The sequence below is a fragment of the Ziziphus jujuba genome, chromosome 6 (assembly GCF_031755915.1).
Source record: "Ziziphus jujuba cultivar Dongzao chromosome 6, ASM3175591v1".
Taxonomy (NCBI): domain Eukaryota; kingdom Viridiplantae; phylum Streptophyta; class Magnoliopsida; order Rosales; family Rhamnaceae; genus Ziziphus; species Ziziphus jujuba.
The window spans coordinates 20,670,947-20,697,655 of NC_083384.1; the positions used below are offsets into that span (position 1 = coordinate 20,670,947).

General features: G+C 34.4%; 1 protein-coding gene across 1 annotated transcript in view; it reads left to right on the forward strand.

Annotated features, from left to right (window-relative positions):
* The first annotated feature begins 5,950 nt into the window (after positions 1 to 5,950).
* Positions 5,951 to 26,709, forward strand: part of LOC132804045 (uncharacterized) — a 44,521-nt gene continuing 23,762 nt past the window's right edge. The window contains exons 1-4 of the mRNA XM_060817929.1: positions 5,951 to 6,373; positions 6,772 to 7,165; positions 7,517 to 7,616; positions 7,803 to 7,994. Of these exons, the coding sequence (XP_060673912.1) occupies positions 5,951 to 6,373; positions 6,772 to 7,165; positions 7,517 to 7,616; positions 7,803 to 7,994 (1,109 nt within the window). The remainder of the gene's footprint in view (positions 6,374 to 6,771; positions 7,166 to 7,516; positions 7,617 to 7,802; positions 7,995 to 26,709) is intronic.

Consider the following 26,709-nt stretch of genomic DNA (forward strand, 5'->3'; position numbering starts at 1 on the left):
TGGAGGTTGGACACTTGTTATTAGGTCGTCCTTGGCAATATGAAAAGGATACTTTGTATCATGGTCGAACTAACAAGTATGAGTTTAATTCTAAAGGTAAAAAGAGTTGTACTTGCACCATTATCTCCTAAACAGGTATCACAATATTAAATAGCCACACAAAAGTCAATGCGGAAGCAAAATACAAGAGAGGTCGAGTTGCATTCCAAGAAAGGGAGTGTTAAACCCATAGGGGAAAGTGAGAGGAGAGAAAAAGAAAACAAAAGGGAAAGAAGGAAAAGGAAAGAGAGGCATTTTATGCAAAACAGAGTAAAATAAAGAAAGCTTTCTTGAGCAAGAAGCCAATGTTTGTAATGATGTATAAATAATGTTATTTGAATTCTTTAGCTCGCCTTGATGATCTTGTTTTGCCTAGTTCTATTATATCTCTTTTGCAAGAATATGAAGATGTATTTCTAGAGAAGATTTCTAAAGGATTACCTCCATTGAGAGGAATTGAATATCAAATAGATTTCATTCATGGAGTTTCAATTCCCCACAAGCCTGGCATATAGGACCAATTTGGAGGGAACAAAGGAATTGCAATGTCAAGTAAGTGAACTTCTTAAAAAAGGCTATGTTAGACAAAGTATGAGCCCTTGTGCTATGCCTATGTTATTAGTGCCTTAAAAGATGGAATATAGAGAATGTGTGTTGATTATAGGGCCAGTAATAACATAACTATTAAGTATAGACATCCAATACCTAGGTTGGATGAATGCTTGATGAGTTGCATGGTGCTTGTGTTTTCTCTAAAATTGATCTTAAAAGTGGATATCATCGAATTCGCATGAAAGAGGGTTATAAATGGAAAACAACTTTTAAAACTAAACATGGATTATATGAATCGTTAGTTATGCCTTTTGGTTTAACTAATGCACCTAGTACATTTATGCATCTTATGAATCATATTTTAAAAGCATATTTAGGAAAATTTGTTTTTGTACATATTGATGACATCATAATATATAATCAAAATTTAGAGAAGTATGTTGAGCATCTTAGGGCTGTTTGTGATGTTTTAAGAAAGGAAAAATTCTATGCCAATCTTACGAAGTGTACTTTTTACACTAGTGAACTTGTGTTTTTAGGTTTTGTCATTAGTGCAGAAGGCATCAAGGTTGATAATGAAAAGGTAAGCGCAATTAGGGAATGACCGACCCCTACATCTATAACCAATGTTAGAAGTTTTCATGGTCTTGCTAGTTTTTACAAGATGTTCATGAAGCACTTCAGTACCATTGCAGCACCACTTACCGTGATTAAAAAAAGTGTAGGTTTTAAATGGGGAGAGGAGAAAAAGAAGTCATTTAATTTATTGAAAGATAAACTTACCGATGCACCTTTGCTTTCTTTGCCTAACTTTGCTAAAACATTTGCAATTGAGTGTGATGAATCAGGTATTGGTATAGGAGTTGTTCTTATGCAAGAAGGTAAATCCATTGCCTACTTCAGTGAGAAATTAAGTGGAGCCGCATTAAATTATCCGACATATGATAAGAAGCTCTATTCGTTAGTTAGAGCACTGCAAACATAGCAGCATTACCTGATATGGACCTAGGTCAACTTGTCCTTAAACCTGTATTATATTAGCCTAGATAAAAGAAAATTAAGTTCAAGTTATTATGGTACCTTAACCCCTAATCAACCTGTGACTAGAAAACCTTGGTCTATCGAAGACACCACAATAGATGATGGATGCCCTATTGATAAGTCAAACTGAAACACTTACTCTCTAATAGTGTTTTAGGTGTTCAAAGAGAATAAAGAGAATTCTTCCTCACAAATTATTTTCAGTAAAATTCTAAGCTGCCTTCTCATTGAAAAATAAGCCTTTAAATAGGTTTGAATCAACAAAATAAAACCCTAAACAATTAGGTTAAAACCAGCCATTGAGAATAGGAAACTATGCTTGGTCAAACTTCACCTTCCTTTTCTAAACTAATTTGTATTAATTATTCCTCTATTTTGAATTAGGAATTAATTAATTTACAATCAAAATAATAAAATTCTAACTTTTTTAAATTTATTTATCCAGCAAATAAACAAATAAAAATCAAAATAAAAGATAGTTTCCTAAAACAAAAGTCAAACTTAAACTAGAAAACTGGTTGACTAGTTTAACAGGTAAGCTAACTTTGACTAATTTCCAGCTTGTAAAGGCTCCAAATAGGATGCTAAATAGGATTAATTATGATTTCATATGTTGTCCTTGATTGGAACAAAAAGAAAGAGCTTATCAAGATATGTCAATCACAGAGGTCAAAAGGTGTATTTTTTGCGAAAAAAGTCCTCCATGTCCAAACAACCTCTTTTGTTGCTTATGTGATGCACGTTACACTTCCAACGTTCCTTTTCAGCTACCTCAAAGCCCAATCACTCGAAGTAGAGCCAAAAGATTCAAGGAGATCCTATTTGCATTCATCAAGGATCTTGATGTGTTTAAAGAGGAGGACATTACCAAACCCACTTTTGAGAATTCCAAGTTTGAGAACAATTATTTGACAGCCCAAGATCAAGTGTTTTTGGTTTGGAGAGTAAGCCAAAATTAAAAGGGGACGTTTTGGGTTGGACAATTATAAAATGGACTTGAGGAAATTGCAAAATGGGCTGTTTTGGTGCTATTTTAGGAGACCAAGTATTTTAGAACATCCGGGCCATGTAATTTGATGCTAGCTAGGCCCAACTAGGTTAAATTAAGCATTTAATTTTATCTTGGTAATTTTGGACGTGTAATAACTCTATAAGGTAATCCTAGTTGGTTCGAAATAAGTCAAAATAATTTTTAATGCTTTGTCTAGTGTTTCTAAAGAGTCTTAGACTCTATTTAAGGATTTTATTTTTCCATTTGTAAGGGATTGGTTTTTTTTTAATGAAATTTTCTCTCATTGAGAATTGAGTTTTCACCATTATTCTTGGACCTCCAGGTTATTCACTTGAGAGTATCTTTATACTTATGGTTCTTATCTTCTATATATAAAGGGTCATAAGTCAATACCATAGGTTCCTACTTCTAAATAGGCAGTGGGTCTTGGTTGGATATATTTTATTTTATTTAAATTTTTTTTCTTTTTTTTTCCTTCTGTTTTTAATCTAATTGTTTTGGGTTAATTAAAACACCATATGAGTTATGGAAAGGTTTTAATAATAGCTTGCATGAAGCTAACTAGGTTGTCTTTAAATGTCTTAACTTGTGCCCGTATGATTGGTCCCGTATTCAGTTGTACAGGATCAACACCCCAGCGAGTAGTCGATTGACACACATCACACTTCCAATGATGCCTTTCAGATGCCTCAAGGCCTAATTACTCGAAGTAAAGCCCGAAGATTTAAGGAGTTATTTGCATTCATGAACGATCTTGATGTGTTTAAAGAGGAGGACATTACCAAACCCACTTTTGAGAATTCCAAGTTTAAGAACAACTATTTGACAACCCAAGATCAAGTGTTTTTAGTTTGGAAAGTAAGCCAAAACTAAAAGGGGACGTTTTGGGCTTGGAGAATTATAAAATGGGCTTGAGGAAATTGCAAAATGGGCTATTTTGGTGCTATTTTAAGAGACCAAGTATTTTAGAACGTTCGGGCCATGTAATTTGATGCTAGGTTAAATTAAGCTTTTAATTTTATCTTGGTAATTTTGGATGTGTAATACTATACAAGGTAATTCTAGCTGGTTCAAAATAAGTCAAAATAATCTTTAATGCTTTGTCTAGGGTTTCTAAAGAGTCTTAGACTCTATTTAACAATTTTATATTTCCATTTGTAAAGGGATTGGTTTTTTTTTTTAATGAAATTTTCCCTCATTGAGAATTGGTTTTTCACCATTATTCTTGGACCTCCAGGTTACTCACTTGAGAGTGTCTTTATACTTATGGTTCTTATCTTCCATAGATAAAGGGTCATAAGTCAATACCATAAGTTCATACCTCTAAATAGGTAGTGGGTCTTGGTTGGATGTTTTTTATTTTATTTTAATTTTTTTTCTTTTTTTTCGTTTTGTTTTTAAGTTCTTTGCAATTGTTCTTCATCCCATCTCCACATCCAATCACCATCTGGTTATTCACTTTCATTTCATTGACTCAAAATCATCATCTCACTACCATACATGCATTCATGAGCGTATCATTTTTGGTATCAGATCTTGGTTACAAGGTATGTGAGAATTCTCTTTGTTTGATCTATTTCCTGATTATAACATATTGAAACCCTAGCTTGCTTTGTTTTTTTTTTTCCTGGTGTTTTTCTTTTGTTCCTTGTTTCTTCTTTCCTTTTCATTTGCTATTTATTTTTTTTCATCTATTCCCATTTTGTGTTTCCGTCCATTTTTGTTGTGTTTCTTTTGCTTGGCATGCCCTAGAAAATCCACAATCTTGGTCATTGAGTTTCGTTGGAATCTTTGAATTATTTCTACCGTTTGAGTTTTGTTAGAATCTTTTTGGCACTTGAAAGTAGATCCAACCTTTCAAAATCTTTCATCTTGATTGATCTGGTTGTTTGATTTGTTTAAAAGGCCATTGGTAAAAAAGGATTATCTATATTAGTTGCTATAAATCTTCATTTGATCTTAATTCATTGATTGTTATTTGCCTTTTGTTGCTCACTATTTCCATTGTCATTTTCTCTTCCTATCCTTCTTAGAATCTTGTTCCTTCCTTTTTCTTGCTTGGGCATTTTTTGTTATTTTGTTCTTTTGTTCATCATCTCATAAAAGTGCTGCATGTCTTGTTTCGCCTTTGTTCAAATAAGTATATTGTGCTTGATAGTGGTACTTGTTGAGTCCAATAGAACTTGCTGAATCACCTGGTGCATATTTTCTTTCTTTATTGTGTGGGTGTGAAATACGAGAGTGAGAGAAAATACGTGAGGGAGTGTAGTGAGGACATTTCTCTCACCATGTCATCCGATGAGCTTAGGAAAAAATATGAAGAAATCAATGCCAACAGCAATATAGAAAGGAAGTTTGAAGAATTAATGAGGCGTATGACTTTGATAGAAGAACAAATGAATACTTAAAGGAGTTTCCCTAGCCCACGAGAGGGAACACCACAGGTTATTAATGAAGGAGGGAGAAACAATAGAAGAGCTTCAATGCCTAGAGAATAAGATATTCAAGAAACTAGTGAGGATGAATATGAGGAAGAGTTTGAGTTTGAGGATCCTAGAATGGGTACAAGGAGAGGAGTAACGAGAGGGAATTTACCAAGGAGGAATCATAGATGTCAAGATGAAGAGGATGGTAATTTGAATAGCATCAAAATGAGCATACAATCATTCCAAGGAAGGAATGATCCAGATAAGTATCTCAATTGGGAAAAGAAGGTAGATCTAATCTTTGAGTTTAGTGACTATGCAATCATATGGTGGGATCAACTTAAAATGAACCGAAGAAGGAATGGTGAGAGGCCCATAAGAACATGGGGAGAACTCAAAGCTGTTATGAGGAAAAGATTCATTTCAAACTATTATTATCGAGAGTTATACCGAAAACTTCAAGGTGTAACTCAAGGCAATATGAGTGTGGAAGAGTACACAAAGGAAATGGAGGTTGCTATGATTAGAGCTAATGTTGTGCAGGACCGAGAAGCTACAATTTCTAGGTTTATTGAAGGGCTTAATAAGGATATAACAAATGTGGTGGAGCTACAACATATATGGAATTGGAGGATGTGATTCACTTGGCAATCAAGGTGGAGAAACAACTCCATTAGCACCTTTGGAAAGGTGGAAATTCAAATTGGAAGAAGAATGACAAACCATACAGCAGTAAATTCAACAACCCAAAAGGAGAGAAGTTTCTAAGGAAAGGGACAAAGGGAAAGCTAAAGAAGAACCAAAAAGGCATAGGGACATCCAATGTTTCAAATGCTTAGGAAAAGGACATATTGGCTCTCAATGTCCTAATCGCAGAACCATGGTAATGAGGAATGGAGGAATCAAGTCCGAAAGCGAAAATGAAGAAGGTGAAGATGAAGAATCAGAGCTGGAAAAAAGTGAATGTGAATATGCAAAAGAAGGAAAATCTTTAGTGGTGAGGAGATCTCTATATGCACAAGCCAAGGAAGAAGAAAATGACCTAAGGGAGAACATTTTCCATACAAGATGTCAACTCCAAGGAAGGGTTTGCAATCTAACAATCGATGGAGGAAGCTGTACAAATGTGGCAAGTGAAGAATTGGTGAAGAAGTTAAAGCTAAAGACAACCAAGCATCCTTGCTCATACAAGCTACAATGGTTGAATGATTGTGGGGAAATCAAAGTTACTAAGCAAGTTAAAGTTTTGTTTACCATTGGAAGATATCAAGATGAAGTGGAGTCCGATGTGGTTCCAATACAAGTTGGTCACACTCTTTTAGGAAGGTCTTGGTAGTACGATAGGAAGGTTATCCGTGATGGATTCACCAACAAATACACCTTTAACAAGGATGGGAGAAAAACAACTCTTGCTCCCATGACTCCACATCAAATCTTGGAAGTAAAAATGAAAGATAAAAGTGAGAAAAGTGAGAAAAATGAAGAAAAAGAAAAGGATGAGAAAAATAGTGAAAAGAGTGAAGATGCAAAAGAAAAGAAAGTGAGGGAAGAAAAAGGGAAAGAAACGAGAGAAAAGGGAATGACTACCAAGAAAAAGAGAGTGGTGAAAAAGAGAGAAAACAAAAGAGTTTTTATGCAAAAATGAGTGACTTGAAGAGTGCATTTATAACTCAAAAACCCATTTTTCTTATGTTGTACAAGGATGAGAAACTTGATACTAATAATACCTTGCCTAGTGTAATGGTATCTCTTTTGCAAGAATATGAAGATGTATTTCCCGAGGTTCCAAGTGGATTACCACCACTAAGAGGGATTGAGCACCAAATAGATTTCATTTCGGGAGTTACAATACCAAATCGTCCAGCTTATAAAACCAATCCGGAAGAAGCCAAGGACCTGGAAAAACAAGTTGAAGAACTTTTAGCAAAAGGGTATATTCGAGAGAGTATGAGCCCATGTGCTATACCGGTGCTTTTAATGCTTAAGAAAGATGGAACTTGGAGAATGGGAGTGGATTGCAAAGCCATCAACAAAATTACGGTAAAGTATCGTTATCCTATCCCAAGATTAGATGACATGCTTGATGAGCTGCATGGTTCCCAAATTTTTTCCAAAATAGACCTTAGGAGTGGTTACGACCACATTAGGATGAGGGAGGGGGATGAGTGGAAAACAGCATTCAAAACAAGCAAGGTTTATATGAGTGCTTGGTCATGCCATTTGGCTTGACAAATGCACCTAGTACATTCATGAGGTTAATTAACCATGTCCTGCGTGCATTTATAGGAAAGTTTGTAATTGTGTATTTTGATGACATTCTCATATATAGTAAGAGTTTGGAAGAGCATATAGAGCATATTGGAATGTGCTAGATGTTCTTAGAAGTAAAAGATTGTATGATAATTTAAAAAAATGTTGTTTTTGCATGAATGAAGTGTTTTCCTAGGTTTTGTTGTTAGTTCTAATGGTGTGAAAATTGATGAGCCAACACCTAAAAGTGCAAGTGAGGTTAGGAGCTTTCATGGGTTAGCTAGCTTTTATAGGAGGTTTGTTAAGGACTTTAGCACCATTGCTGCACCTTTGAATGAGCTTGTTAAGAAAAATGTAATTTTCAAATGGGGAGAAGAATAAGAGAGAGCTTTTAATACTCTTAAAAATAAGCTAACAAATGCACCTATTCTTGCTTTACCTAATTTTGCTAAAACTTTTGAAATCGAATGTGATGCTTCTAGTATTGGCATAGGAGGTGTTTTAATGCAGGACGGGAGGCCCATAGTTTACGTTAGTAAGAAACTTGGAGTAGTTGCTTTGAATTACCCAGTGTATGACAAGGAATTATATGCTTTGTACCGAACTATGGAGTCTTGGCAGCATTATCTTTGGCCCAAGGAGTTTTTCATCCATACAGATCATGATTTCTTAAGGTATATCAAAGGGTAAAGCAAGTTGCAAAGAAGATATGCCGAGTGGGTGGAGTTCACAGAATCGTTCCCATACATCATCAAGTACAAGCAAGGAAAGGAGAACATAGTGGCAGATGCATTGTCCAGGAGGTACGCTCTAATCTCAACCTTGAATGCTAAGATGTTAGGATTTGAACAAATTAAAGAATTGTATGCAAAAGACCCTGATTTTGGAAATGTGTTTGCTGCATGTGAAAAGATTGCTTTTGATAAGTTTAATAGAAGTGATGGATATTTGTTTAGGGAAAACAAACTTTGTGTGCCACAATGTTCACTTAGGGAATTACTAGTTAGAGAGTCAGATGAGGGTGGCCTTATGGGCCATTTTGGTGTTGTTTAAACATTGGACATCTTAGGTGAGCATTTCTTTTGGCCACACATCAGAAAGGATTTGGAGAGGGTTTGCCAACAATGCATTGCTTGCAAAAAGGCTAAATCCAAAGTACAACCACATGGTTTATACACTCCATTACCTATTCTAAATGCCCCTTGGATAGACATTTCAATGGATTTTGTTTTCGGTTTGCCATGGTCTAGTAAAGGAAAGGATTCTATCTTTCTGGTAGTAGATAGATTTTTAAAAATGGCTCATTTCATTCCATGCAGCAAAACAAATGATACTACACATGTTGCTGATTTGTTCTTTGGGGAGATAGTTAAGACTACATGGCATTCCCAAAACCATTGTTTCGGATAGGGATGTTAAGTTTTGAAGTCATTTTTGGAAAACACTTTGGGGAAAGTTAGGAACAAAGCTATTATTTTCATCTACTTGTCATCCACAAACGAATGGACAAATTGAAGTGGTTAATTGAACTTTAGGAACTTTTTTGAGAGCTTTAATTCAAAGGAATTTGAAAACTTGGGAGGATTGTTTGCCATACATAGAATTTGCCTACAATCGGACATTACATTCATCCACCAATTGTTATCCATTTGAAGTTGTTTATGGTTTTAATCCCTTTACACCATTGGATTTGCTGCCCTTACCTACTAATGAAATTGTTTCCATGGCTGGCAAAGCAAAAGCAAAGTTTGTGCACAACTTACACACCAAGGTGAAAGAGCACATTGAGAAGAAAACTAAAATCTATGAAAAGAAGGCTAATAAAGGGAGGAAGCAAGTGATTTTTGAAACAAGAAATTGGGTTTGGGTACACATGAGAAAGGAGAGATTTCCCGAAAGGAGGAAAACTAAGTTGCATCCAAGAGGGGATGGTCCATTTCAAGTTTTAGAGAAAATTAATGACAATGCTTACAAAATTGACTTGCCCCGTGAGTACAATGTGAGTTCCACATTCAATGTTAATGATTTATCTCTCTTTGATGCAGGTGAAGATTCGAGCATGAATCTCTTCAAAGAAAGGGGGAATGATGCACATCAAATTTCCAACGATCCCTTTCAATGCTGCCTTAAGGCCCAATTATTCGAAATAGAGCCAAAAGATTCAAGGAGGCCTTATTTGCATTCATGAAGGATCTTGATATGTTTAAAAAGGAGGACATTGCCAAACCCACTTTTGAGAATTCCAAGATTTGACAGCCTAAGATCAAGTGTTTTTGGTTTGGAAAGTCAGTCAAAATTAAAGAGGGACGTTGTGGGCTTGGAGAATTATAAAATGGGCTTGAGAAAATTGCAAAATGGGCTGTTTTGGTGCTATTTTAAGAGACCAAGTATTTTAGAATGTCCGAGCCATGTAATTTGATGCTAGCTGGGCCCAACTAGGTTAAATTAAGCTTTTAATTTTATCTTGGTAATTTTGGACGTGTAATAACTATAAGGTAATCCTAGCTGGTTCAAAATAAGTCAAATAATCTTTAATGCTTTGTCTAGGGTTTCTAAAGAGTCTTAAACTCTATTTAAGGATTTTATTTTTCCATTTGTAAAGGGATTGGTTTTGTTTTAATGAAATTTTCTCTCATTAAGAATTAGTTTTTCACCATTACTCTTGGACCTCCAAGGTTACTCACTTGAGAGTATCTTTATACTTATGGTTCTTATCTTCCATAGATAAAGGGTCATAAGTCAATTCCATAGGTTCCTACCTCTAAATAGGTAGTGGGTCTTGGTTGGATATATTTTATTTTATTTTAATTTGTTTTTCTTTTTTTCCTTCTGTTTTTAAGTGGGCAAGTGTTCTTCATCCCATCTCCATATCCAATCACCATCTGGGTTATTCACTTTCATTTCATTGACTCAAAATCATCAACTCACTACTATAAATGCATCCGTGAGCGTATCATCAAATGTACGGGTACAAGTGGATTCTCATTATTCCCTTCCTCTTGAGAAGGATTTGCCCTGAAATCAAAATCATCACCTACAACAAATGGAGATAAATTAGCAACATTAAATGTAGGACACACATTATAGTCACTGGCAAGTCAAGTTTGTAAGCATTTTCATTGATCTATTCCAAAACTTGAAAAGGTTTATGCCCTTGAGGCATAAGCTTTGGCTTTTATTGCTCTGGAAACCTCTCTTTTTTTTAGGTGCAACCAAACCCAATCTCCTGGGTCAAACACTGTCATAACAAATCCTAGAAATATAAGCTCATTTCGATAAAAATTACACTTTTTAATACTAGCAAACAATCTGTCATTTCTAACTACTTCTTAAACTAACCTAAGGTGTCCTATCTAAGTTTCGGCTATATACAAGAATATCATCAAAGTAAACAACCACAAATTATGCGTGACATGGTTCATTAATCTCATGTAAATGCTAAGTGCATTCGTTAAACCAAAAGACATTACTAACCATTCATACAATCCGTACTTAGTTTTGAATAAGGTTTTCCATTCATCTCCCTCTTTCATTCTAATTTGATGATATTGTTAGGTCTAAAATATTGATGATTTTATGCCATATTTATATATTAATATTTGTTAGTTTGTGCTAATTTGTTATGGAAAGATAATTAATTATGTATTTTTCTTAATTTAGGTAAAAGAGGAAGAATTTTAAGAAAAAAACCATAAAAGTGGATTTCTTGGGTCAAATTGTGGTGGCAAGCAAGATTTGAGCTCAATCGGACTAAGCATTAAGAAGATTCCAAAACGATACCTTAAAAATTCTATAAAGATTGTATCGGGAATTTCATGATGGAAGTGGATGTCATATGAATCATCACAATCTGAGGATTTCAAATGTCTCATTATTTTTTAATTTCGAGGTGCGAGCGAAGAGCTATCATCATTTAAAGTCTGGAATTTATAAAAAGGAATATTCTAGTTAAATCTCCACCATTTATCAAAAGAGGGAATCAAGGCAATTTGAGTGGCAAGATAAAGACAAGTGACAATAATTGGTTAATTTATCATTAATGAGGCACATGTCATGTCACATGCTTCATTAAGGGTAAATTAGACTAATTAACTATTTTTTTAGGAGGAATTAGATAAAAGAAAAGTAATAGAGAGTGAGTAATATCAAGTTTCCTGTTTGCATATGAAATTCGTCCAACCCTCTTCATGGCCTAAAAAAGGTATCTTCCAAGACTCCCACATTGAAAATAAAGAGAGAAAAAAGTTCCCAAGGTCCTACATATATAGCCCCCACCACATTGAAGGAAGAGATATAAGTTTAGAGAGTTATTTAAGAGCTTTTAGGAGTTTAAATAGAAACAAACCAAATTTGGGAAGTTTCTAAGGTTCTCTTAAGGCTTGTAGGGTTTTAAAGCTTTAGAAGATCAATTGGAGAGTTTGGAGGGGGCATAGAGACGTGGGCTTGCTTGGAGAAGAAGGCTACGACTTGGAGAGCTTTTGGAGGAGGATTTCTTCAATGGTTTTTATTCTCTTCTCTTTCTCTTTAATTGTGAACATTATGGTTTTTTTCTTTATAATTATGGATGTTGAAATTATTTTTGCCATGAACTAATTTCATAGCTAGGACTATGATGTAGCCTTAACTATGAAGGTCTAATTATTTTAATATATGTTGAGTTTTATTTAATTAGTAATATGTTTTGTTAATAAATCATTGATATGCTTGATGCTTTCATAGGTCGGAAGGAATGAATGATTTTAATAATATTTGAGCTTGGAAAAGGATAATATTATGGATCTCCAATGATTTACATGAATGCATAATTGATTGGAAAATAATTATGTCTTATGCCATATTATTTGCTTAATCTATGCTTAATGAATTTGCATGATTTAATTTATAGGCCAAAAGGAATAAATTAGATTATGTGAATATTTATCAATTATGAGTGGAAACTACTTTTGATTAATTTTGTGATTAAGTGTGGTTAACAAAATTACTAGTTAATTAAATTCACATATTGAAGTAATTAAATTGGAATAGTTAATGGTGAAATCAAATGCCCTAGTATTCATAATTATTCAATTCTCTGTTTGACTTGAAGTTGATCGAATTGTAATTGATTGCTTGTGTTTAATTTAGTTTTCAATTGCTATCTTAATTGTTAGTTCAAATATTACCAAAACCTAATTATCTTTGGTACTTAATTCTTAATCCCTTGGGTATAACAATCCTATTTTTCCACTTTATTACTTGAAAACAATTCGTGCACTTGCGAGTTAATTTTACACATAAGATATCCACTCTTACACACATGCGTCATGATCCATTTTTCTTAGGCACTAATAAAATAGGGATAGCACATAGACTCATATTTTCATGAATATAACATTTTTCAAACAATTCACTTACCTGGCTTTGTAGCTCCTTTGTCTCCTCAGGATTGCTTCTATTTCCATGCCAAAAAAAAAATTACAGCTCAAGGAAAAAAATCAATTTGATGTTCAATCCCTCAAATAGGTGGTAAACCACTAGGAATTTCTTTCCGAAAGGCATCTTCAAATTCCTGCAAAAGACAAGAAATAGAGCTTGACAATTCAAGCTCTTCAGGGTTAGCTTGATGATTCAAATAAGCATCTTTATAAATCATAACCAGCATAGGTTTTTTACTCTTAAATGCTTTATTAATATCACCTAAACTAAGATAAAATTTTTTTTTTCTTCTTCTCTTTACTCTATTTTTCTTTACCTTTCTCAGCCACCTCCCTTTTTCCCTCATTCTTGGCTTTCTCACCCTTTTTCTCTCTCTCTTGGGTTCATCTCTCTGTTTCCCCTCAAATTCAGTTTTAGAGGACTTACCTTGGATATTTGGATCAGCCTTACCTCCTTTTTCAATTGGTGAAGCCGTTGGTGCCACACTTGCCCTCTCTTTTAGCCGTTCGGTCTCCCTCCTTTGTCACATCGGTAGTTGGTCTCTAAACACCTCTTTTAGAGTCAACGACTCAAGCTTAATCTTCATTCCCTTAAATTTAAAAACAATAGCATTTTCTCGACCATAATTTATATTATCCTTATCAAGTTACCATGGTCTACCTAGTAAAATATGTCTGGCATGCATAGGTGCAACATCACATAAAACAACATCCACATATTTATCAATGCTAAATTTTACCTTGACTTGTTTGTTTATTTTCATCTCACCACTACCATTAAGCCATTGTACTCTATATGGTTCGGGATGTTTAATTGTTGTTCATCCTAATTTCTTAACCACAACATCTCTAATGACATTACCCCAACTTCCACTATCAATTATCATACTACAAATATTATCTTGGATTTCACACATAGTATGGAAGATGCTTTCTCTTTGGATTTGATCCCCATCCTTGTACACAGTTAGAACCCTCCTTAACACCAAGCTAAGTTCGGCTCTTGAGGCTTTAAGTGTCTTAAGTTCATCTTGTTCTTGATCTTCAATTGCTTCCTTAACATGTTCCACTTCTTCTTCGGATTCTTCACTTTCGGACTCTAACTCTCCATTACCTTTCAGCACTTAAAGCAAACAATATCTCAAGTTCTAGATGGTTTAGAATGAAACTTACCACTTTGCTTTGGTGTTAGTGTGTGTTCGGCCAGATTGTCCTTCCTTGGCTGATTGGAGCTTTCCTCGCCTTCTTTTGATTTTAACCATGATTCGAATGCGGGATTGCTTCTCCAAACACTTGAACTTGACCTTGTGTTATTGGAAGCCCCTCCTAACCATGAACTTGTACCCCTACTCTTGAATTGGCTCTCAATTTTGATGGCTACATGTAACATCTCCTCCAATTCAACATATTGTTGTAATTCCACTTGGTTGGCTATCTCTTTGTTTAAACCTCCCAAAAGCTATGCCATGGTTGTCTCACGATCCTCATCTATGCTCAATCTAATCATAAGCATCTCCATCTCCTTGTAGTAGTCCTCCATGGTCCTACTTCCTTGTGATAAAAATTGCAGTGTTTGATGCAATATCCTATGGTAATGGGTTAGCACAAATCTCTTTCTCATGGCTTCCTTCAGTTCTCGCTAAGTGAAAATTAATTCATCTCCAACTCTCCTTCAGGTAATTTGCTCATTATTCCACCATGGAAGTGCATAATGTCCAAATTCTAAAGCGGCCAATTTTACCTTCTTTGCCTCGGAATAATTATGGCAATTAAAAATCATCTCCATGCATTCTTCCCATTCCAGGTAAGCTTCTGGGTCATTTTTACCTAAAAATGGCGGTAGGTTGACTTTAATGTTGCCAAGGTCATCATCTTCCTCTCGGGCTTGTCTTCCATGGGTTTGCCTTGGAGTGCAAAAATATCTTCAAACTCCTCCTCGACGTTATATTTAGAATTACCTCTTTTGAATTCCTCTCTAAAATGACCTCGGCCTCCATGAATTTCTTGCATTAGATTTGGCCCACCTTGTGATGTTTCAAACTTGTCCATCTTTTGATCAAGTTGATCAAAGCGAGCATTCATCTATTGTAATTGTTGCAAGACCGCCATCACGTCAGTAGGTTCACCTCCACTACTCGTAGCTCTAGAATCCCCTTTGAATCCCATAGATTCTTCTTCAATGTTTCGAAATGAACCATCTTCTCTTCTCATCCTTGAATCTTTCATGTTACTAAAAAATAATGCAAAAAATTAAAAATCCTTACCAAAATCACTCCCTCACGTATTTCACTCAAACAAGGTCTCAACACTTGTGTTTGCACACTATTTTTAGCTCTTAACTCTCTTTTAAGCTCACACACTCTCAGAGTTCTTTTAAAACACACTCAAGCAACAATTAGATCACAAGTATGTCCTAATGAACTTATCAATAAAGCAGTAACAAAAAGCAAGCAAATACTGAGTGAATTGATAAAACATAGTCTCGGCCTTACTAACAAAAAACAAGGTAAAAATAACAATGCAGTTTTTATAACCAATAAGCTACCAGAATATTATTCAAGGATAAAATTTAGAAAATAGATTCAAACAACGAACAGGAAACAATTCAAAGAAAATATGGAATAGTTGTTGGTTGTAGTTCTTGTAGTTAATCTTTGTCTCAAATCCTTTAACCAATTTTAATCCAAACAATTTTAGCACTCAAAATTCAAATATCCAGCAACCAAATATTGAATAAATAATTAGCAACTCAATAACTACAACTATGTTTCTAAAAAACAATCAATCTACCAAAACCGGCCTTTTACCAATTTTTTATTTTTATTTTTGGCTTTTCTTCTTTATTTATTTATTTATTTATTTTTATCACTAAACACAATAGTATCACACAATCTCTAGTAGCACAATTCACCACAAAAATGCAAACATCAATGCCAAAAAAATTCAACAAACTTTATCCAAACTTTTCAAACAAAAACAAATTGCAAAAAAATTTATAGGTTTATGCAAGTTGTTCTCAAAACTCCTCTCTTTCTTTTTCTGTTTGATGTGTAAAATCAACTCGCAAGTGCACGAATCGTTTTCAAGTAATAAAGTGGAAAGATAGGCTTGTCGTACCCAAGGGATTAAGTATTAAGTACCAAAGATAATTAGGTTTTGATAATATTTGAACTAAAATTGAAGATGGCAATTGAAAACTAAATAAACCAAATTAAACAAAAGCAATCAATTAAAATTAGATCAATTTCAAGTAAGAGAGAGAATAATTATGAATACTAGGGCATTTGATTTCACCATTAACTATTCCAATTTAATTACTTAAATATGTGAATTTAATTAACTAGTAATTTTGTTAACCACACTTAATCACAAAATTAATCAAAAGTAGTTTCCACTCACAATTGATAATATTCACAAAACCTAATTTATTCCTTCCGGCCTATAAATTAAATCATGCAAATTCATCAAGCATAGATTAAGCAAATAATATGACATGAGACATAACTATTTTCCAATCAATTATGCATTCATGTAAATCATTGGAGATCCATAATATTATCCTTTTCCAAGCTCAAATATTATTAAAATCATTCATTCCTTCCGGCCTATGAAAGCATTAAGTATACCAATGATTTATTAACAAAACATATTACTAATTAAATAAAACTCAACATATATTAAAATAATTAAACTTTCATAGTTAGGGCTACATCATAGCCCTAGCTATGAAAATTAGTTCATGGTAAAAACAATTTCAACATCCATAATTATTAAAAATAATAAGATTCACAATTAAAGAGAAAGGAAAAGAGAATAAAAACTATTGAAGAAATTCTCCTCCAAGAGCTCTCAAAGTCGTAGCCTTCTTCTCCAAGCAAGCCCACGTCTCTCTGCCTCCTCCAAGCTCTCTAATTGATCTTCTAAAACTCTAAAAAATTTAAAACCCTAGAACCCTTAAGAGAATCTTAGAAACTCCCAAAATTTGGTTTGTTTCTATTTAAGCCTCCTAAAAGCTCTTAAATAACTCTCTAAACTTGTATATCTTCCTTCAATGTGGTGGGGGCTATATATATAGGACCTTGGGAATCTTTTTCTCTCTTTATTTTCAATGTGGGAGTCTTGGAAGATACCTTTTTTAGGCCATGAAAGGGGTTGGACGAATTTCATATGTAAAAAGGAAACTATATATTACTTGCTCTCTACTACTTTCCTTTTATCTAATTCCTCCTAAAAAAATAGTTAATTAGTCTAATTTACCCTTAATGAAGCATGTGACATGACATGTGCCTCATTAATGATAAATTAACCAATTATTGCCACTTGTTTTTATCTTGGCCCTCAAATTACCTTGATTCTCTCTTTTGATCAATGGTGGAGATTTAACTAGAATATTCCTTTTTATAAATTTCAAACTTTAAATGATGATAACTCTTTGCTCGCACCTCGAAATCCAAAAATAACATCACATTTGAAATCGTCAGATTTTGATGATTCATATGACATCCACTTCCATCATGAAATTCCCGATAGAATCTTTATGGAATCTTCAAGGTATCTTTTTGGAATCGTTTTAATGCTTAGTCCGTTCGAGCTCAAATCTTGCTTCCCACCATAATTCGACCCAAGGAATCCATCTCTATGGTTGTTTTCTTAAAATTCTTCCTCTTTCACCTAGATTAAGAAAAATACATAATTAAGTATCTTTTCATAACAAATTAACACAAACTAACAAATATTAAGCTATAAATATGGCATAAAATCATCAATATTTTAGACCTAACACTGTTCAAACTAAATTTAGAGCCACTTCAAATCTCCATGGGACCAATAACCAGGGCTAGAACAAAGAGGTTTAAAGAAGCACTAAATGGTTTAATTTAGGAGGTGTTTATATCTCAAAGACACAAGTCCATTACTGAAGATGAACCAAAATTGGTCCATATAATTGGGATGTTAGAAGCCAACATGAAAGAGAGCTTAACGCATGGAATCCTACAACATGGTAATGGTGACGTGGCATTTTTGCCATGTGGAGGCATCCAACTAAGCTTTGTTGAATTTTATAACTAGGAAACATTAATTTTTATTTATGTCTTGATTGGATTTTGGCATATTGCCTATTTTACTTTTCCAATTTAGTTTTATTAGGTTCTTAAATTACTTTTCTATTTTTTTAGAGTTGACTGGTCAAGGAATTAAAGGCCATTCAAATTAGGAAACTGGAGCCAAATTGGGTTTCCTAAACCTAACCAAATTAGTGATACGAACCTAGGACGACCTGCGCTTAAACCGGTATTATATTAGCTTGGATCTAATTATGTTCAAGTTCTAATGGTCACCTTAATGCCTAACCAACCTGTGATCAGAAATGTTGGTATAATGAAGATGCCATAATAGGTGATGGATATCTAATTGATAATTCAAACTAAAACACACATTCAATCTCACAAATAATTTTCTGTATGAATAATGTACTATATTGTTGATAAAACAAGCTCTTAAATAGGTTAAAAAAGTTACAAAATAAAACTCTAATTAACTAGGTAAAACCGGCCACATAGAATTGGAAACCTAATGATGGTCGAAAATCACCTCCTTTTCTAATCTAATTTGGATTAATTAATTCCGTAATTTTGAAACAAGAATTAATTAATTTACAATGCAAATAATAAAATAATAACTTTCCTAAGTTGATTTATCCAGAAAATAAATAAATAGAAACCAAATAAAAGACTAATTTTCTAAAACAAAAAGTAAAATCAAATTAGGAAACAAATTGACTATCTTTCTAAGTAAGCTAACTTTGACCACTCTCCAGCTTGTTTGGGCTCCAAATCAGCTTGCATATGCCATGTAGGATGCCAGATATCATTAATAATGATTCCCACATGTTTCCCCTTGACTGGAATAGATCAAACTTACTTGAACAAGAAGAACAATCAAAGCCAAACAGTGGCTAAACATCACATTTTCGGTCAAATTGACTTGCTGTCCATACAATCCCAATTTAGATGCTTTTTATTCTGCCTTGGCTAGATTCCATGTTCTCTTGATGATATTAATTGAATCCATGAAGCGTTGGAACCATTTCTTGCTGCTCGGATCCATATTTGCATGAAAACAGCTATCCAGGTCCGTATCAGACTTCACCACTTGTATACTTAAAATAGATCTTGTATCTTCAGGTTTTGGCAAGCCCCTTTGAGAATTAATTACTCCCTAGATAAAAGCAGCAAGGTTGTCCTTAAATCTCTTAGCTTGAGCCCTAGTGATCAGCCTAGTCTACATCCGTATTAGGTCATCACCCCAATGGGTTGTCGGTTGTGAGGGCACAGACAGTTTCTCATCAATTAGGTTTCTTAAACTTAACCAAATTAGCTTTCCTAAACCTAAATTAGCTTTGTAATTTATTTTGCCTATTTAAAGGCACATAAATGATGAATAAAGAGGAGATTACAATTTTGATTAACTTATAGTTAGATCATCCAAGTCAATCTTTGTTATGGGTTTAGAGGCAAGTGACTCTAGATTCATATTAGCTTCCAAATATGATTTGGTCTTAATTGATGAGGACATGACCAAGAGCATCCCAAGATGGAGTCCAAAGCCACTTTAAATCTCTACGGGACTAATAACCAAGGCAAAAGCAAAGAGGGTTAAAGAAGCACTAAATGGTTTAATCTAGGAGGTGTTCACATCCCAAGGAAGCAAGTTCATTACTGAAGATGAACCAAAATTGGTCCATATGATTGGAACGGTGGATTCCCATATGAAAGAGAGCCTAATGCATATAATCCAATAATACGGTGATGTGGCAGGTTTTGATGACATGGATGGTGATGTGGCATCATATGGTGACATGGCACTTTTAACATGTGGAGGGTGATATGATCCTACATGGCATTCAACTAAGCTTGGCCGAATTTTATAATTAGGAAACATTACTTTTTTTTATTTATGCCTTGATTGGATTTTGGTATGTTGCCTATTTACTTTCTTAATTTAGTTTTATTAGGTTTTTAATTTACTTTCCTAATTTTATTAGGGTAGAATTCGTCAAAGCATTAAAGGCCATTCAAATTAGGAAACTAGAAGTCACATTAGGTTTCCTAAACCTAACCAAATTAGGTTTCCTAAACCTAAATTTCAGCCACCTTTATTGTTAGCAAAGTTAGGAAAGCTTTGTAATTTATTTTGACTATTTAAAGGCACATAAGTCATGAATAAAAATCATATTACAATTTTGATTCAAAGTGAGAGTGATTCTCTTGGTTCTCTAAGAACTATATCGAACTTTCAAGCTTTACTTGTGGAGTTCAAATTCGACTTATCAATAGGTTATTCCGCATCCTATTGTGGCATCTTCACCATACCAAGGTTCTTACCTTAAATATAAGTAATGGATTGAGGTCTTCTATCGATAACTTGTAGTTAGACGGTCCAATTCAATCTTTGCTATCAGAGCCAGTTTCTAATTACAGGTTTGATCTATCTATCTTTGTTGTCATTATTATTATTTTTTTTTGTTCTTCATTTTCTTTGATTTCTTTGGTTGTATCATCCATTTGGTCAGTGCATTCTTCTTTGCATCTTCTCTTTTGTTTGTTCTTCTTCATTCATATGATCATACCAAACTAAATGGACATAATTAAAAGAAAAAATATTTTAGGCAAATTTGTTTCCGAACGCTTGAGGTTTATTTACATTGAAGTTTGGTGCAGTTGGGATTACTTTAGTTTGATAAAGATTGTTCTTGTTGCTTAAACATAAAAATAATAATAATAATAATAATAATAAATTCAAGAGAAAACAGGTAGTGAAATTTTTTTTGGTTGATTTGAAGAGCACTAAACCAAGCCAAAATCAATACTGCAAATAAGCCTTTCTTTCATAACTATTTGGTAGGTCTATTTGGATTCGTACTTGCTAGTTTAATTTAATTTGCAAAGAACCAAATAGAATTACTAGAGTGAAAAAAAAAGGTAAGAGAGGTGAGAATCATAGAGGGTAAAAACCGAAATATAACTAGAGTACAAACACGAGTGACAACCTTGAGTTTGAGTGAAACACGTGAGGGAAAGTTGTGAGGTCCTTTTTATTAATGAGTTTTGCGGAAAAATCATGTCACAAGACCAAAGCAAAGAAAGTATGGAAGGAGCTCTAGGTGTGGCTGATTCGAAGTTATACATTCAAGCCATGGTGGAAGAACTCCAAAGAGCACTACGAATGGAGATCGAACAGATCCATGATAGGTTGGATAGGATGGAGTCATCAATCCAAACACCGCAGCAATGACCACCACAAAGGTTCACTTATGGTCGGGGTAGAGGAAGAAATTCTCCAAGATGGGAGATTTGGAACGAGTTGGAGATGACTATGAGGAAGAAGAAGAAGGCATTCGTTCAGGTACTAACCAATTCCATGGAAGAGAGATTAAACCGAGGCAATGATTATGGAGGAATTAAAATGAAAATACCATCATTCCAAGGAAAAAGTGATCCAGAAGCTTATCGTGAGTGGGAGAAGAGGATTGAGATGGTATTCGATTGTCAGAACTATTCGGAGGCTAAAAAGGTTAAATTAGCTGCTGTTGAATTTACGGACTATGCTATTAGATGGTGGGACAAAGAGACACTTTCTAGGAGGCGAGCAAGATGAAGACCTATAGATACAAAGGAGGAGAGAAGCTAAACAACAACAAAATCAAGTTGTGTTCAAAAATCAAGAGAAGAAAAAGAGTGGTAAGGCTAAAAGTTTGAGAGAAAAAGAAAAGAAAAAGAGTGGAAAGAAAAACGAGAGTTTTTACTCAAAATAGAGTGAGATAAAAAAGGTTTTAAAAAACCTATGATTGTAATGATGTATAAAGAAGCATATATGAATCATTTAACTAATCCTGATGAATCTGTTTTGCTTAGTTCTATTGTTTCTCTTTTGTAGGAGCTCGATGATGTCTTTCCCGAGGAGATTCTAAGTGGGTTACCACCAATTAGAGGGATCGAACATCAAATTGATTTTGTTCCAGGATCAACAATTCTAAACGCCGCTGCTTATAGGAGTAATCTACAGAAGACAAAGGAACTTCAAGACAGGTAAGTGAATTACTTAAAAAGGGATATGTTAGAGAGAGCATGAGTCCATGTACTGTACCTGTGTTATTAGTCCCTAAGAAAGATGGAACATGGAGAATGTGTGTAGATTGTAGAGCTATTATGATATGAACCTAGGACGACCTGCTCCTAAACTCATATTATATTAGTCCAGATCTAATTATGTTCAAGTTCTAATGGTCACCTCAACCTCTAACCAACCTATGATTAGAAATCTTGGTATCTCGAAGACGCCACAATAGATGACGAATGTCCTAGTGATAAGTCAAAACTAAAACACTCATTCACTAATGGTGTTTTAGGTGTTCAAAGAGAACAAAGAGAGTTCAATCTCACAAATAATTTTCTATATGAAATTCACGCTTTATTCTTATTGAAAAATAAGCCTTTAAATAGGCTATATTACAAAATAAAACCCTAAAAACAAAAGGGAAAACCGGCCATACAAAATGGTTTCCTATGGTGGCCGAAATTCTAACTCCTTTCCTAATCTAATTTGGATTAATTAATTCCTTTATTTTGAATTAGAAATTAATTAATTTGCAATGAAAATAATAAAATAATAAATTTTCTAAGCTTATTTCTCCAGCAAATAAATAAATAAAATTTAAAAGGTAATGGTAATTTCCTAAAACAAAAAGTAGAATCAAATTAGGAAATTAAAATACTAGCTTTTTGACTAAGTTGACTTTGACCAATCTTTGACCACTTTGAGCTCTAAATCAGCTTCTATATGCTTTCTACAATGCCAAATAAGCTCATTATGAAGTCTCACATGTTGCCCTTGCTTGGAAGAAAAAGAAAAAGCCAACTCAGCACAATACAGTAAAGCAAGCACAAAATAAAGCAAAAAACCAGCCAAATTTACTAACTGTTCGTACAACCCCTTTTTGGATAACTTTGAAGCTGCTTTGACTTGATTACATGTCCTCTTAGACATATGTATTGAATCCATGAAACATTGGAACCATTTCATGCTTCCCGGACTCCAAAAATGTATGAAAACAGCTACTCGGGCCCATACCGGCTTCCACCACTTGTATGCCCAGAACATGTCTTGGATCTTAGTATGGACAAGTCCTCTTGAGAATAAATTACCTCCTGGATAAAGGCAGCAAGTTTGACCTTAAATTACCTCTTAGTTTGAGTCCTGGTGATTGGCCCGGCCTTCATCCATATCCGGTCAGTACCCCAGGGGGTTGTCAGCTGTCCTCAAATCAAGATCATCACTTGCAGAAAAAGGAGATAAAACGGCAACATTAAATGGGGCACTAACACTATACTCACCTATCAAATCAAGTTTGTAGGTATTCTTGTTAATCCGCTCCAAAACTTGAAAAGGTCCACCCACACACACCATGAGCTTTGACTTTCTTTGTTTAGGAAACCTCTCCTTTCATAAGTGCAACCAAACCAATTCTCCTGGGTCAAACACTATCGCAACCAAATCTAGAAATACATGCTCATTATGGTAAAAATTACACTTTTTAAAGTTAGCAAACAATTTTTTCCAATTTTTCAAATTTCCACTAAGTAAAGCTCTCAACAATGTAGATAAAGTTCTATGAAGCAAAAACATCTTTAAATAAGTATCTTTAAAATTCATGACCAGCAATGATTTCTTATTCATAATTATTTTATTAACATCACCAAAGCTAAGATAAAAATTTTTATTTTCTTCTCTTTCCTTTCTTTTTCTTTCCCACTCACGGTTTGCATTTGTTTTCTCTCATACTCGGCTTTGTCTCTCACTTTCTCTTTCTCAATTTTGTTAAAATTTTTCCACTCAACCTAGGTTTTAGAGGACTTACCTTGGACAACAAGCTCACCTTTCCCCTTTTGAATGGAAGGTGGGATCGTTGGTGACATACTAGCCTTTTCTTTAAGCTTCTCGGCTTTCCTCCTTTATTGCATTTGTAATTGGTCCCTAAAAATCTCCTTCGGGTTCAATGGCTCCAGCTTAACCTTTTTCCCTTTAAATTTAAATACAATGCTATTCTCTCTACCATAATAGATAGCATCTCTATCAAATTGCCATGGCCTACCCAACAAAATATGACCCACATGCATAGAAGCAACATCACACAATACAACATCCACATATGATCAATGCTAAATTTTACTTTGGCTTATTTGTTTACTTTTATCTCACTGCTATCATTAAGCCATTGTAATCTATATGGTTCGGGATGTTTAATGGTTGTTAATCTTAATTTATCAACTACCAAATTACTAATTACATTACCACAACTTCCACTATCAATTATCATACTACATACATTACCTTGAGTTTTACATTGGGTATGGAAGATGTTTTCTTTTTGAACTTGATCTCATCTTTGTAAACACTCAACATTCTCCTTGCTACTAAGCTCAATTTAGCATTTGAAACCTTTAGCGTTTAGGCTTCAACCTCAATTCCTTCCTCTTCATGCACGGTCTCAATTTCAGCTTCATCACTATCAGACTCCAACTCACCATTGTCCTTCAACACCATGATTCTTCTATTCAGGCATTGGCTAGCGATGTGTTCCCGTTCCCGGTACTTAAAACAAATAATTTCCCTTGATCTAGAAGGTTTAGGATCAGACTTTATCTTATTGGTATTTGCTTGGACAGATTCGGCCTTAAGCTCCTTTCTTGGTCGATTGGTGCTTTCTTCTTCCCACCTTCGGCATTGGCTTGCTTTCATAGGTTGGATTGTTTCTCCAGCCACTTTAATTGATCTTCCGTTGTTGGAAACTCCTCCAAACTATGAGCTTGTACCCCTTCTCTTGAATTGATGCTCAAATTTTGTATCCATATGCAACATCTCCTCCAATTCCACGTATTGTTACATTTCTAGTTGGTTGGCTATATCATGATTTAAACCACCAAGGAACCTTGCCATGGTTGCTTCTCTATCCTCATTCATGTTTAACCTCATCATAACCATCTCCATCTCCTTGTAATAATCTTCCACGGACCTACTTTCTTTAGATAGGGATTGACGCCTTTGATGTATCAACCTATGATAATGTGATGGTACGAACCACTTCCTCATGGCTCCTTTCATTTGTTGCCATTTAGTGATCAAGTCATCACCAACTCTTCTTTAGGTGTTTTGCTCATTGGTCCACCGTTAGAGTGCATAATGACTAAATTTCGTTGCTGCCAATTTCGCCTCGTAGCTTTCGAATAGTTATGACAATAATAAATCATCTCAATTCTCTCCTCCCATTCTAAATATACTTCCAGATCACTTTTTTCCATGAAAGGTGGAATGTTTACCTTGTTATTCCTAGATCATCATCTTCATTCCTTGCTGGTCTCCCTTGGATTGGCCTTTCTTGAGGTTCAAAAATTTCATCAAACCCTTCATCCAAGTCATCTCCAAAGTTACTTCCCTTGAATTCCTCTCTTGGTCGCCCTCGGCCTCCTCGACCTCATCCTCCATGAGCATCTAACCTTATATTCGACACTGCTTGGGATGTTTCTAGCTTGTCCATCCTTTGATTTAAATGGTCAAATTGAGTATTCATCCGCTGTTGTTGCTCCAAGACAGCCCTCATGTCCATTTGGTCACCACTCCCCGAAGCTCGGGAACCGCCATGGAATCCTACGGACTCTTCTTCATTAATTCTTAAAGGTGGATCTCCTTTTCTCACCCTTGAATCTGCCATGTTAGTGTAAATAATGCAAAATAAAATAAATTCTCACCAATAGTCACTCCCTCACGTTTTTCACTCAATCAAGGTCTCAACACTCATGTTTTCACACTAGTTTAGACTTTTATCATCTTTTAAACTCACACACTCTTGCCTTTTTCCACTCAATGAATTATCTCAAAGTTCTAATTAGAACACCCATAAAACAGCAATTAGATCACAAGTATGTTTTAATTAAACTTATCAACAAAACAATAGCAAAAAGTAAGCAATACCGAATGAAGTAACAAATCCTAGTTTTTCGCTTTTCTAGGCAAATAAGGAAAAACAATGAAAAAAAAAAAATTGGAACTTAAGTTTTGTATCAATTCCTTTGTCTAATTTTAATCCAAATAATTTAAACACCCAAAATCCAAATATCCAGCAGCAAAAATAATTCTCCAGCAACTCCAAATATGTAACAAATAGTCAACAATGCAGCAGTTCAAGAAATTTCCTGCAAACACCAAATTCAACAAACTAAAATTTTTCTTTTTTCACTCGCAGAACATAAAACAACTGCAGTAGCAAAGATCAACACCAAAAATTGCAATTCCACACCAAAAATCCTCCAAAACCGTGGCCTCTAACAAAAACAAAGTGCAATTTTTTTTTTTTTTTAATCTCTGATCGAATTTTCCTTTTTTTTTTTTTTTTTGAATATATGAATGAAAATATTTAAGACTAAAACATCAAATAAAGATCAACACAAACCAAAATTATCAAGAACAATGATAAAAGACAACCAACAAACTAGGAAACAAAAATACGGTAAAACTAGGAAATCCTAATTCAACTAGGAATTAATTTTTATTTTTTTTTAAGATGCAAAACATGTATGGGATGGATGCAACCTTAACCTAATGCTAAAACTGCAGAATAATGCAAAAACAAATAAAGTAAATAAAGATAGGTCAAACTTGAACAATATTTGGCTCTGAAACCAAATGATACAAACCTAGGATGACCTGCACCTAAATCCATATTATATTAGCCCCGGATCTAATTATGTTCAAGTTCTAATGGTCACCTCAACCCCTAACCAACCTGTGATTAGAAACCTTGGTATATCAAAGATGCCACAATAGATGATGGATGTCCTACTGATAAGTCAAAACTAGAACACTCATTCACTAATGGTGATTTAGGTGTTCAAAGAGAACAAAGAGAATTCAATCTTAC